Source organism: Mandrillus leucophaeus, unplaced genomic scaffold, assembly GCF_000951045.1.
Source record: "Mandrillus leucophaeus isolate KB7577 unplaced genomic scaffold, Mleu.le_1.0 Scaffold97, whole genome shotgun sequence".
NCBI lineage: Eukaryota > Metazoa > Chordata > Mammalia > Primates > Cercopithecidae > Mandrillus > Mandrillus leucophaeus.
Window position 1 is genome coordinate 4,254,094 of NW_012110585.1, and position 14,594 is coordinate 4,268,687.

General features: G+C 45.5%; 1 protein-coding gene across 4 annotated transcripts in view; it reads left to right on the plus strand.

Annotated features, from left to right (window-relative positions):
- The window catches only part of NEIL2 (nei endonuclease VIII-like 2 (E. coli)), an 18,809-nt gene extending 14,570 nt beyond the window's left edge, over positions 1 to 4,239 (plus strand). For all 4 annotated transcript variants that reach the window (XM_011970749.1, XM_011970751.1, XM_011970750.1 and 1 more), the window contains 2 exons: positions 119 to 315; positions 2,852 to 4,239. In XM_011970749.1, the coding sequence (XP_011826139.1) occupies positions 119 to 315; positions 2,852 to 3,162 (508 nt within the window). In that variant the 3' untranslated portion in view covers positions 3,163 to 4,239. The remainder of the gene's footprint in view (positions 1 to 118; positions 316 to 2,851) is intronic.
- The last annotated feature ends 10,355 nt before the right edge of the window (positions 4,240 to 14,594 follow it).

Sequence of the window (14,594 nt, forward strand, 5' to 3'; positions counted from 1 at the left end):
TGACTATATCATGGTAACGATGTGGGGATGTGTGTATGTGTGTATGATCCGACCACAGAGTGTGCTCTGACTATGTTGTGGTAGCGATGTGTACATATGACCTGTTCTTTCTTCCCAGGTTGGTCCTGTACTTTGGTGGTGGTGGCTTCCTGGCATTTTATAATTGTCAGATGTCTTGGAGCTCTTCCCCCGTGGTCACACCCGCCTGTGACATCCTGTCTGAGAAGTTCCATCGAGGACAAGCCTTAGAAGCTCTAGGCCAGGCGCAACCTGTCTGCTATACACTGCTGGACCAGAGATACTTCTCAGGGCTAGGTATGACTCATGGGAAAGGGGTGAGTCCACAGACTTGCTTCATGGAAAAGTCGCTCCTGTGGGAGTCACAAGACCTGAGGCCCACCCTAGTTGTGCCAGTGCTGTTGGTCTTGAGGTGCCACTTGCTTAATCTCCTTTGTTTTACTTCCCTTGTTTTTAGACTGAGGGCATTAGATCAGGCAGTTTTTAGCTTGTCTCTCGGCTTCAGAATCCACACCCTAACTGTGTTATCAGTTGTGAGCCTTCTGCCAGCAGCGCTGGAACATCGCCTCCTAAAGGGCAGGGTCATGTCTCGGGCACCTCTGTACCCTCCACAGCACAGTGCAGTGCCTGGCACACAGGACGTGCCTGACCTGTGTCTGTAGGAACTGAAGTCTTGCAGGCTACTACCAGAGGAGTGAGTGCATGTTCTAAGGGATGCTGCTCTTGGGTGGATGCACAGAGATGACTCAGTCTACATTGGGTTCTTACAAGACACGAGTGAAGAAGAGTTTCCCTCTCTCTATTGCAGTGGCATGAGCAGTGAAACCGTGAGCATTTCAGGATAGGGAGAAGAGCGGAACAATTTCAAAAATACATGTAACAGCTAATTAGCTGGACTATGAGAGCGTGCCATTCTTATTACCCACAGCAGGGGAATAATTGTGCCCAAAATTGGCTGCTGAAGCAATCAGGCAAGTTGGTGGTGACAGAGTCACCTCCATATCCAACATGTGGCTTTGCTGCCTGCTCACCTCCCCTCACGAGGGTCGGAGAAGGCCCGGTGGTGCACCAGGCACTAGCCTTGCATTTTCATGTTAGGACCATGGGAGTCCCTGTGCCCTCAGGAGCAAAGAGCCATCGGAAGTGGCTTTTTGGGTATATGTGGCAAGAGCTAATAAAGTAACAGTAGTAATTAATAATGGCCAGTGTTTTCCAAGCAGCTCTGATGTGCCAGGCACACGTTTTTGTCCTTAGTGCTGTTCCATAGGATGGTTATAGTGGGTTTCCCTTCCTTCAGATGAGGAAACTGAGGCAGAGAACGCATCTCTAGTACACGGTGCAGCTGAGATGTGAATCCAGGTATTCTGTCAACGAATTCTGGAGAGACCGAGTGTATAATGAGGAGTGTGACTATGAGGCTCTTGGGAAAAGCAAGAATTTCCTTCACCCGCTCACTCCAGACACACAGACACTCACTTGACCTCTGTCACGCTCACCATCTCTCCTTAAGGAGATCATTGTTTAATGTCCCAGCAAGCACAGACTCAGTCCACTGCGAGTTAGGAAAGATTGCTATGAATGCCTGGTGGAGCTGAAAGAGTATGGTTGAAAGAGAGTTACTGATTCTGGAAGGAGGGATCGAGGCTGGCTTCACAGAGAATGAGGCAGGAGTAGAAAAATCATAAGATAACACCTCCCCAAACACTTTCTACATAACGAGCATTATGCTTGGTATTTCATTTTATTTTATTTTCTGACACAGGGTCTCTCTCTGTCGCCCAGGCCGGAGTGCAGTGGCACAGACACAACCCACTGCAGCCTCAACCTCTGTGGCTCAAGCGATCCTCCCACCTCAGCCACCTGAGTAGCTGGGACTACAGGTGCATGACACCACGTCTCACTAACTTTTAAAATTTTTGTAGAGACAGGCTCTCACTATGTTGCCCAGCTGGTCTTGAACTTGTGGGCTCACGCGATCCTCCTGCCTCTGCCTCCCGAAGTGCTGGGATAACAGGCATGAACCACTGTGCCTAGCTATGCTTGATATTTTGTTTTTAATTAAAAAAAAATTTTTTTTTGAGACAGTCTCGCCCTGTTGCCCAGGCTGGAGTACAGTGGCACAATCTCAGATTACTGCAACCTCTGCCTCCCAGTTCAAGCGATTCTCATACCTCAGCCACCTGAGTAGCTGGGATTACAGGCAGGTGCTACTATGCCTGGCTAATTTTTGTATTTTTGGTAGAGATGGGGTTCACGATGTTGTCGAGGCTGGTCTTGAACTCCTGGCCTCAAGTGATTCACCCGCCTCTGCCTCTCAAAGTGCTGGGATTACAGACATGAGCTATGGCACCAGGCCGACATTTTAAATAATAACAACAGTTAACATTTATTGAGTACTCCACATACCAGCCACTGTGCTCAGCGTTTTTTAGTGAATTCTCATTTACTGCTCACAAAAACCAGGTGAGCCATCCCTGCCTTACAGATAAGGAAACTGCAGCTAATTGAGACTGAGGAGCTTGCCAGGGTCATGTGGGTAGGATCTGCTTGAGCTGGGATTCAAGTGCAGGCAGTCAGATGCCCGACCCCTTTTTGATAGCCTATTTGCCATGACGGGCCATGCATGAGTTTCATTTCATCTTCACAGCAACCTTAAAGGTAGGAATTGTCAACTCCAATTTACAGAGAGAGAGAAGCGGAGTCAGAGATCGCGGACCCGCCCAGGGTCCCACAGGACGTGGAAGAGCTGACTTCTGCCGTGCTAACTTTGTGGGTGGTTTCATCGTGCCATGTGTCCTTTCTCCTTCGCTTACCCTCCCCTGCTTTATTTCAGGGAACATCATTAAGAATGAAGTCTTGTACAGAGCTGGGATCCATCCCCTTTCTCTTGGTTCAGCCCTGAGTGCCCCGCGTCGGGAGGCCCTGGTGGATCACGTGGTGGAGTTCAGTACAGCCTGGCTGCAGGGCAAGTTCCAGGGCAGACCGCAGCACACGCAGGTCTACCAGAAAGAACAGTGCCCTGCTGGCCACCAGGTCATGAAGGAGGCGTTTGGGCCCCCAGGTGGGTTCCAGAGGGTCACCTGGTGGTGCCCACAGTGCCAGCCCCAGTTGTCAGAGGAGCCGGAGCAGCGCCAGTTCTCCTAAGGAACTCGTGGTGCTCTTCCTGGAACCTGGCCCTTGGAGAACCTGACGTCTAAGTGTCCAGAAAGGAGGATGTGGGCAGGGATGGGGTGCAGAGGATAGTGTATGTCGGGGTGCCAGGATTATAATATTCACCTCCCTGGAGTTATGTTGAAGGCAGAGTTTTCATAGGATTAGATTCTTTTTATCCTTTTCTAGTTCAGTGAATTCATCCTATTGAATTGCATCATAGTGAAAGATGAGAGAAATCGTGATGATGGGGAAGGGGAGAACCTCCCAGAAGGCACTGGGGCAAGGAAAAAGAAAGCCTGTGGGAAATGGCTGAGCTCCCAGCACGGCTTTGCAGGTGATGTGGGGTTTTGTTTTTGTTTCTGTTTTGAGACAGGGTCTTGCTCTGTCTCCCAGGCTAGGGTGCAGGGGCGTGAGCTTGGCTCACCGCAGCCTTGCCCTCCTAGGCTCAAGCAGTCTTCACCTCAGCCTCCAGAGCAGATGGGACTACGGGCATGTGCTATGATGCCTGGCTGATTTTTGTTTACTTTTTATAGAGATGGGGTCTTGCCATATTGGCCAGGCTGCTTTTGAACTCCTACAACTCAGGCAGTCCTCCCACTTTGGCCTCCCGAAATGTTGGGACCACGGGTGTAAGCCACCGCGCCCAGCCAGCTCCTGTGTTTTGCTTTTGTTTTGTAACTTTGGTTGATGTTAAGGCCCTCCATTTTGGAAAGCAGGAAAACGGGTTGTTTTTTGTTTTTTTTGTTTTTTTTTTCCTCTTCCCCTGGAGGATCCAGGGATGAGAACAGAGTGACCTGAGAGCAGTGCTTGGATTCAGCCTCCTGCCGGGTCCTTCCTGCTGGACACAGACACCAAGAGGCGGGGGTGGAGCAGGGAGCTGCGCCTTCCTGGGGTGCCCAGTGGTCTGTAGAGAAGAGCTGCTTGTTTCTCCTTAAGTCAGTGTGTTTGTGACTGTTGACATGTTGAACAGTTCAGGAATCAAGGGCTGTGGAGAACTCCCTCCGGTTGTTGACAACAGGTGAATGAAGCTAGAGCAGCGACATGAAAATAAAGCTCTCTGTTACTTGCTGTTGTCATCTTTCTTTGGTAGTAAAAGGTCTTTAAATAACACAACTATTCATGGAGGTGGCCTCCAGGGCTTACTGGATTCGCTGAGGAATCTACATAAAAGGAGCAGTGACAGGAGGTGAGGGCACACCTGCTCTTCTGCCCCAGGCGAGCAGAGATGGACTGAAGCTCTGTCACCGTGATGTCTGCACAGATTTGTGAGAGTGAAACAGAAAACACCGGCTGATGATTCTGGCTTTCCTTTATTCTCACACATGCACGTTCTTTTTTTCCTTTTTCTTTTTTTTTTTTTTCTTTTTTTTTTGAGACAGAGTGTCACTGTGTTGCCCAGGCTGGAATACAGTGGTGTGACCATGGCTCACTCCCGGGCTCAGGTGATCCTTCCACCTCAGCCTCCCTGGTAGCTGGGACTACAGGTGTGCACCACTATGCCCGGCTAATTTTTGTATTTTTGTATAGACAGAGACTCGCCATGTTGCCCCGGCTGGTCTCAAACTGCAGGCCTCAAGTGATCTGCTTGCTTCGGCCTCCCAAAGTGCTGGGATAACAGGCATGAGTCACCGTGCCCCACCTCCTCTGTCTTCAATGATTGAGAACGGTCAACAGTGCAGAGAGCCACTTGATGGCAGACTGAATCTCTTGTACTGAAGGCTCCCCCTGCTACCAGGTGCTCTCCCTGTGTTGAGGGCTCTCTCTCCCTCACCCAGTCCTCACCACTTCGCTTACTTCTTGCACATGATCTGCAAAACAACTCATGAAGACAGGTACTCACCCTTGTCCTTATGTTATAGATGAGAAAACAAAAGCGTCTAGAGAGGCTGAGGGCCTCGCCTAAGCTCACACAATTACCAAGGGCCAGAGCCACCCCTGAGTCAGCTCCGGCTGCCGTAGTGTGCCATAGGTGGGTGACTGAAACAGCAGACTGTTATTTCTCATAGTTCTGGAGCCTGGGAAGCCCAAGATCAAGGGCTGACTGACTCGGTCCTCAACGAGGTCACACTGGGAATTAGAGCTTTATATGTGAATTTTAAGGGGACAGAATTCAGTCTGTTGCAGGCTACAAAGGAATTTGGGAGAAAATCCTCAACTTCTCAAAGGCCATCTCCTCCCACTCTTTAAAAAAAGGTATATACAATAGCTTTTAAAAACTTCACTTTCCCTTCATGAAGCCCTGGATTTAAGAAAAAATGAATGAAACCTCAATTCCAGAATAGACGACAGGAAAATATTGAATAATGGATTTATTTGTATTTAGAAGAGTGAAGAGCATACTCATGCATTCGTGTATATATATGCACATATATAAAACATGTAACATTAAAGAATGTGGGCCGGGCATGGTATCTCATGCGTGTAATCCCAGCACTTTGGGAGGCAAGGCAGGTGGATCACCTGAGATCAGGAGTTCAAGACCAGCCTGGCCAACATGGTGAAACCCTGTGTCTACTAAAAATACAAAAATCAGCCTGGTATGGTGGTGGGCACCTGTAATCCCAGCTACTTGGGAGGCTGAGGCAAGAGAATCATTTTAACCGGGGAGGCAGAGGTTGCAGTGAGCCGAGATCATGCCACTGCACTCCAGCCTGGGCGACAGAGTGGGACTCTTATCTCAAAAAAAAAAGAGTGTGTGTGTGTGTGTGTGTGTGTGTGTGTGTGTGTGTGTGCGCGCGCGCGCTGAAATGCACCTTTCTAACCCATATGGATAGGACAAGACTAGGACTCCAGGCATGAGCTGCGGCAAATGAGGCTGAGACCATTTCCTGTGAGTTGGTATCTACAGGACAGTGGGTCCAGGGACTCCCCAGACATGGCTGGGACTGGACGCCACGGCCTGCCTGTGGTCTGCTCCAGCTGGGATTGGTAGAAAGGAAAAGGCTGTTGTGGTGCCGAGAAGGAAGTTGTTGACAAGCCATGGGGCGGCTGTAGCTGTAGGAGTGGAGAGGGTGAGAGGCGCGGGCCATGGCGTCAGTGGCTCTGTTGGTGTCACCTGGCCAACAGTGTGGGCACCAGGGCGAGAAGGGAACACTGGAGGGGCTCAGCCAGCACTGAGCTGAGCGCTGGCAGAGGCCACCGCCTGGCAGATGGGGAAAGGCAGAGCGGGTGAGCGGGCACCGTGTATCAGCCCCTGAGGCGTGTTGAGCTCGAGCCTGCCACCACCTGTGCTGTGGAGATGGAGACAACCTAATTGGGGAGCAGGCCTGGCCCCCCACAAGCATAGGCTGGTCTTAGAGGCACCGATGGAGCAGCTTTCCTAGTAGGAGTCGTGATGAGCTAGAGGGGCTCACAGTGTGTCACGGAGTATGAGGAAAGGTGCAGGGAATCCTAGAGAAAGTCTTGCAAGTTTAAGGAGCAAGAGAGGAAGGAGAAACCAATCAGTGAGATGGGTCAAAGGTAAATGGAGAAAGGAACGTCCAAGGAGAAGCGGGCAGTCGGCATCGTCAATCATGCAGAGATGAAGGCGGAACGATGCAGCAGTGGCCCCTTGGGCTTGGCAGGTGATCAGATTCGAGGTCATGGTGACCTTCAGGAGAGCACTGTGTGCAGAGTGCCAGCAGTGGGAAGGGAGGACGTGGAATGTGAGGGTGGTCTCCCGTGCAGGAAGTTTGGCCTTGGAGGGGATGAAAATGAAGGGCAGGGATGTTGTGCACCCTAGAACTTAAAGTATAATAATAATAGTAATAAATAAATTTTAAAAAGGAAAAAAAAAGAAAATGAAGGGCAGGAAGGAATCGTGAGCGAACAAGAAGGAGGGTGTTTGACTGCTAGAGCTGAGTGAAGCGATGCCTCAATCAAAGGAACTTGTTTCTTCAAGCTCTTCCGGCAGTGATTCTGACAGTGACGTTGACAAAAAGTTAAAGAGGAAAAAGCAAGTTGCTCCAGAAAAATCCATAAAGAAGCAAAAGACAGGTGAAACTTCAAGAGCTCTGTCATCTTCTAAACAGCGGAAGCAGCAGAGATGATAACAAGTTTCAGATTGGGAAAATGAGGTACCTTAGCGTTCAAGGTTTTAAAGGGAAAGTGCTAATGGATATTAGAGAATATTGGATGGATCCTGATGGTGAAATGCAACCCGGAAGAAAAGATATTTCTTTAAATCCAGAACAATGGAGCCAGCTGAAGGAACAGATTTCTGTCATTGATGATGCAGTAAGAAAACTGTAAAATCCGAGCCACATAAATAAAACCTGTACCGTTCTAGTTGTTTTAATCTGTCTTTTTACATTGGCTTTTGTTTTCTAAATGTTGTTCTCCAAGCTATTGTATGTTTGGATGGCAGAAGAAATTGTAAGATGAATACTTTTTTTTAATGTGCATTATTAAAAACGTTGAGTGAAGCTAATTGTCAACTTTATTAAGAAGGATTGCTTTATGTCCACCACCTAGTGCAAAATAAAATCAAGCAATACAATCTTAACTGTTGCGGGCTTTTTTGACCATAAGAGTTGGTACTGTTTAAGGCCAAAAGTAATAGTTTTTATACATCTTTTAGTTTCAACTCAGCTTTTACAATAAAAAGGATTTGTATTGCATTGAGTTTATACACTTTTGGTTTGTGAAATCCGTATTTGATCTGTCCTCTTCCAATCAAATGTCTAGGCTTGTTTGACTTCCACCCCAGTGATTTTTCACTCTTTTTATTTTGTTTACTTCATTTTTCTTTAATAAGTTAATCTCTTCACGTTCAGTTTTACTTCACTCTTTATTCTTTTCTTTGAGTATGTTATGCTTATTTGGAAAGTCAGTGAAACTGTCAAAATGTTATCTTAATATGATACTTATAATTATATGAGAACTACAATCACCAAATCGACTGTATTCAATATTAGCAGATCTAGTTTGATAACACGGCTTGTGTGAATACTGAGAAGGTGTTTGTCATTACCCATAGTGTTCTGTGTAGTTATTGCTTAGTCTGCAGAAAATAAAGACCTAGATGAGATGTCTGACTTGCTTTCACTTATTAAACATGTTCACCATGGGATGATGTCTGTAACATCAGATATTGTTAAACTAGAGTAGGATTTAATAAAAATTATGAACGCTTACTGGCCTAACACTTTATTTCATAATATTGAGTATGAACTATATGTAGCCAGAGACGTCATTAAGCTTTACTGTTATGGTAGGTAATATGGTTAGTTTGTAGGGAAAAGAGCATATGAGTACATGCTTGTGTATTTTGGCCTTTGCCCCAGTAGAACAGACAATGGCATTCTAGGCTTGGTGTTACTAAGTTTCAGCAGACACTAGCAAGTGGTTTGTATTTAACCATACCCATGAAGCAGACAGATGGAGGCACAGATTTTAGTGGCTTTGTGGCAATAAATAGGGCACGGTGTGCCTTAGGAAAAGAATGTTTATAAAGGGAATTATAACTGAAATTAAAGGAGGCAGCAGTGAAGAGGAAATAATTATCTTCTATATAAATGATATACACATATTTTGAGATTTTTATAACAGCAGTGGAATACAATTCTAGGTAGAGTGGAAAAAGGAAAGGTTTAAAGACATATAAAATATTCTTGTTGACAATTTATTTTTGGTAGCAAATCTCAAATGAGTACCTGCTATTAAGGGCTGCCATATCAGAGTTTTGCACTGTTTTGCTACCAAGTTTGATTCGTACATCTAAAACATTTTGTAGTTGATTGTCAAGGACTTAATCTGAAAATCATTTGCCAGACCACATAGTTGTCAATTTTTTTTTCTAGCAGCTATTCTGTTGTATTTTTAAAACATTTTTCAGATGACTTTTTAAAGTATATTTAGCAGTAACCTTAAGAGGTGCAAATTGGTAAAATAAATCTCTTCTTGTAATTTAGTCTTCATCAAATAATAGGTACCAATGTATTAAAAATATGTATTTTTTTTTTGCAGCCCCTTGAACCAGAGTAGGTTCAGAGAAACTCCCAAAATTTGTATTTTAGACACGTCATGCTTGATTGGTAACTTCCCTCCTTTTTTGGGGAACATGTTTGTGTCCCATTAACTTAATTGGATAGATTTTTAAGTATTTCTTATTTTTGGCACACAGGGTTGTTAGAATTCAGAACTTTGATTTTTGGTGTAGATGCAGAGAGAATGATGGGTAAATTTCCTAGGTTTATATGAATTTAGGGGGTGTATCCTTTTTGAAACACTATTAACAGATGGTGCTGAAATCTATTACCTACATGTTTTCTAGCTGTTTAGCATTATGTTAATGAAGCCTCCATATAAGGAGCGTTTCTCTGGCACAGTTGGTAAGTTGACTGCTAACTTCATTTAAATGTGTTACTGGATATGCAGTATACTGAAATTATTAATCCTTTTTTTGTGTATAGGAAAAGAGAACTGGGTTAAAAGAAGCAAATTAACTTGTTCTGAAAAGAAAGTATAGATTAATTTTGTGTTCTGTTTAAATTTTATCTCCTTGGTAAGATTTTTTTTCCAAGGCAGAAAGCTTAGCATTTTTAGGCATAGATACCTTACCTTACAATGCCAAAATGAATTTAATTCCAGTACTCAGGTTTTTCCCTTTAACAGACTCTATGCATATCAGGGCTTTCTAATGGGTTTTTCCTCTTTGTTTTTAAAATGTGAGCAGCATTTGACCAATTTCCGTTGCTCTTAGCATTTTACTTAAAGAACAACCATTAAAAAAGAAGCTTTGTAACTTGATTGTCTTTTGCTTTGCTTTATCAATGCCTAAGAACTTAAGAATACTCCTACCTCATTAGCTACTCAAGATGCTGTGACGATCAAATCTATTCTACATAATGTGTTTAGAAACAAAGACTTGGGTGAAAAATGAAATAAGGATATTCTGACTTGGCTCTTGAGGGGGAAAAAAAAGAATTCAGTATTAAGTGTTCCTTATAGGAGATACGTTAGCAGCATACTATAAAAGTTTGAAATTTTTAAAAAGTGCTAATATTTAGGTATCCTCAAATTCTTTGCAGTTCGTTTTTTTATGGAAATTAATCCAGTGAAACACTCAAAAGTTGTTTTTTTTTAATGGTGTTTTTCCAGATAAACTCTAGGGTAAATATTCACATAATCACAAATATGTAATTCTGTAATTGTGAAATACCTGTATGCTTTGTTTTCATACATCTTCCATGGAGATGGCTGAATATAATACTCCATCTATGAATATTTTAAATGTTGAAATAAAAGTAAGAAATGTGGAAAAAAAGAAAAAGAAAATGAAAGGCAGGGAGGAGAGCAAAGGATGAATATAACGTGAAGGTTTGTGTGTAGTTAGTTCAGGGGAGAAAACCAGGAGAGAGAGAGAAAGCTTACACCAGAGCTGTCACTTAAAGATGACTGGGCTAGGGTGGGAAGAGAAAGAATAACAAGTCCCTAGAAAATTTGCTAAAAGTGAGGCGTTTGGGGTACAGAAGAGTGAGGAGGTTTGTAACAGCTGTAAGGGAAACATGATCACTTCCGGTTAGAGGGAAGGGCTGTAGAGCCACACGGCAAGCCCAGGGCACTTGTGCATTTCCTGACTTTTCCTGACAGCATCCAGTGGCTTAGGATCAAAAATGAAGACACTGGATGTTGGATTACCCCACAATGAACGTGGACGTTTGTCGGGGTAAGAATGGTGGGAGACCAAAGGGGCAAGGAGAAACATTATTTTTTAAAATTACAAACGTCAAAAGAGTCACACAATAAGGTTTATAGAGTGAAACGTGAAAGAATGACCTTCATCCTTGCCTTAGGAGGTTCTCTGGAGCAGCCTTGCTAATAGTGTCTCTGACTGCAGTGGCTTATGGGAAAACCTAATAGCTGGGAAAATACTAGTACCTAGCAGTTGAGGGTAAGGGTTGTGGTTGGTGCCGTTGGAACTCCATGGAGTGTGTTCCACATGGAAGAGGTGGGGAACGGGGGAATGTGGGCAGGTAACAACCCACACTCCCATGCTGCTCTCCCAGTGAGTGAGATCTAACTCACCCTGGCAGTAGGCTCTCAGTGGGTTTCAAGTTGGTTCCAAAAGGAGGTAGGGCCTGGTGCAGTGGCTCACATCTGTAATCCTAGCACTTTGGGAGGCTAAGACAGGAGGATCGCTTGACCTCAGGAGTTCAAGACCAGCCTGGGCAATGTAATGAGACCCCATCTCTACAAAAAAATACAAAAATTAGCCAGGCATGGTGATGCACACCTGTAATCCCAGCTACTAGGGAGGTTGAGGTGGGAGGATCACTTGAGCCCAGGAGGTCAAGGCTGCAGTGAGCCAAGATCATGTCACTGTACTCCAGCCTGGGTGACAGAGTGAGACCTTGTCTCAAAAATAAATAAAATTTTAAAATAAATACATAAAAGAAAGGCCGGACGCGGTGGCTCAAGCCTGTAATCCCAGCACTTTGGGAGGCCGAGACGGGCGGATCACGAGGTCAGGAGATGGAGACCATCCTGGCTAACACGGTAAAACCCCGTCTCTACTAAAAAATACAAAAAACTAGCCGGGCGAGGTGGCAGGTGCCTGTAGTCCCAGCTACTCGGGAGGCTGAGGCAGGAGAATGGCGTGAACCCGGGAGGCGGAGCTTGCAGTGAGCTGAGATCCGGCCACTGCACTCCAGCCTGGGCGACAGAGCGAGACTCCGTCTCAAAAATAAAATAAAATAAAATAAAATAAATACATAAAAGAAGGTGGGCATGCTATAGTGTAAGTGGACTGAAAGAGAGAAGAGGAGATGGTACAGAGACAGCAGGGTGGAACATGACCAGTGGCGGTTATGCCTTTTGTGCCTGTGCCTGTTGCCTGGAAGGAGGAGAGGTTTTTGCTCGACAGGACCGTGAAGGAGGGCATGGAAATATGGGGGGTGGGGGGTGAATCTAGGCTTCCGTCAAAGTAAGGAGAGGCGGGATACTTGGACTCGACAGATTCTAAGGGAAAGATCGGTTTAGCTCCTGAGTTGGGGTTTTGAGATAACTGACATTGTGAAAAACGTGGGATTTAATGTAAGCTTTCACAGTGGCTCTAGACATTTCATAAATATTTCTTAAATACCTCCTAAATGCTAGGATTTGGGAATACAAGGATAAACAAAACACAAAGCCAAATCCTATTGTAACAGGAGTGTGAAAAGTGTTTCTGTTCATGGAAAAAGTGCTGTGTGAGGATGGGGGATAAGTGACTGGACTGTCCATGTTCTGAGCTTTCTAGGACCGACCTGATTATGCTGTGAGCACTCTGCCAGATACTGTGTAGGCCCAGTGCTTGCCCTTGAGGGGCCACTGTGAGGTGGTGAGACAGACAAGAGATTGTTAGAACACAGAAAGTTCAGGATGGGAGGAACCACGGAACATGGTAGAAGTACTAGAAGTACTGAGGTCTGTGAAAGTAAAGACCAGCCCAATGAGCACAACAAGATGAGACTCTTGATTCCGAACTTGCTCTAGCAAGGGAGTTTTGCACTTGGTGGACACTCCGAGGCAGGCAGGGGAGTGGGAAGCTTTACAATGGAAAAGGGGAAGGCTGCAGGGGTGCTCTGATTGGGGGCTTCTGGCCTGGGGAGGCTGGAGGCAGCTGATAGAGGTAGGTGTCTTCAGTGATTGGTTTGAGGAGCGTGTTTGTCTTTCTGTGGTTGATTCTGAGTTGCGAGAGTCCTGACCATTTGGGGCTGATTGCTGCTGAGATTGTGGTTTTGATGCAGGACAGGCAAGCCCCAAATTGGGCCTTAGCCCATGACGGTTCTTGACTTTGCCCAGGAAAGAATGCAAGGGTGAGCCAGTGGTAGGGTGGAAGAAAACAGCTTTATTAAAGAGGCAGTGTGGCAGCTCTGTGACTGCTCCTGCAGAGCGGGGCTGCTCCACAGGCAGTGTGCTGAAAGCAGCAGCTCAGGACAGTTCTGCCGTCAGATCTATACCTACTTTTAATTGCATGCAGATTAAGGGACAGTTTCTGAAGACAGTTCTAGGAAAGGGATAGTAACTTCTCGGTTGTTGGGTCATTGCCATGGAAAGGGGTCCTAAAGCCAGGGTGTTGCCATGGCAATGGTAAACTGACATGGCACACTGGTGGAAAGCTGCTTCTGCCCCTCCTTGTTTTAGCTGGTCCTCAATTTGGTCGGCTGTCTAAGCCCCGCCTCTGGAGTCGAATCTCATCTCCTACCTCAGTTTGATTTCCTCGGACTGCTTGCAGCAGTGGTTGTTTAAGCCACAGTTCTGTTATCATATAAGGTCTGGCTGTTGTGCATTTGTATATTCAGCCTCCAAGTGGGCACCTCAGTCAGATTGAGAGAGTTGGATTAGGGGCTCCAACTGTGTCTCTAATAAATAGCACCATCACATGACACGTCTGTCTCTTCCTCTGCTTGTAAGCTCTTTGGGTGTGGAACCTTATCTTACTCATCTTTGTTTTTTCCCATGTCTGTTGCCACATTGTAGATGTTCAACCAATGTTTGTTGCATTTAAAGAAGAGATAAAGAATCACAGCTACTAGGGAAACTGAGATGGGAAGATGGGAAGATCCTTGATCCCAGGAGTTTGAGGCCCACCTGGAAAATCTAAGACCCTGTCTGTCTTGCACACAAAAAAAGGGGGTGGGGTGGGGCGGGAACAGATAAAGGAGAGGCCAGGAAACACCAGAAAAGGATGATTCCTGAGGCAGATTCCACCTGACCTGTAATGGAGGCGTGGCAGGTGGCTAGGCAAGGAGCAGGAAGTGTATTCCAGGCAGGTGAATTGCTTGGGCCAAGGCCGGATGTGAAGTACTGCAGCCTGTTTGGCGAACAATAAGTGCTGCTAGGACTGGATCAGGGTGTGAAAGTACAAGAGTGGGTGGACAGGAGGCTGAAATCCCAACAAAGGATGTAGATGCCAAATGGCAAGGGAGTTTTTATTCTATGCCAGAAGGCTTGATTTCCTTTAAATCAATTCATTGATTCAAAGACATTTCCATTGAGGAATTTAAAATGGAAGGATTATAATCAAGTGTGTGTTTTGTTTTTGTTTTTTTAATTTTTTTGAGACGGAGTCTCACTTTGTCACCCAGGCTGGAGTGAGGTGTCGTGATCTCGGCTCCTGGGTTCAAGCAATTCTCCAGCCTCAGCCTCCCAAGTTACTGGGATTACAGGCACCCACCACCATGCCCAGCTAATTTTTCTATTTTTAGTAGAGACAGGGTTTCACCTTGTTGGCCAGGCTAGTCTCGAACTCCTGACCTCAAGTGCTGGGATTATAGGTGTGAGCCACTGCACCCAGCCCAGTGTGTGTTTTAGACAAATAACTCTACCTGCCATATGGAAAGGACAGGGGAAGTCAACTTCAACAGGGTTTGGGAAAGAAGATGTGGCTTAAACCAAGATGGAGCAGAGAGGAGAGATTAAAATGAAAGATATTTGTTTTCTTGGACTCCATAGGACTT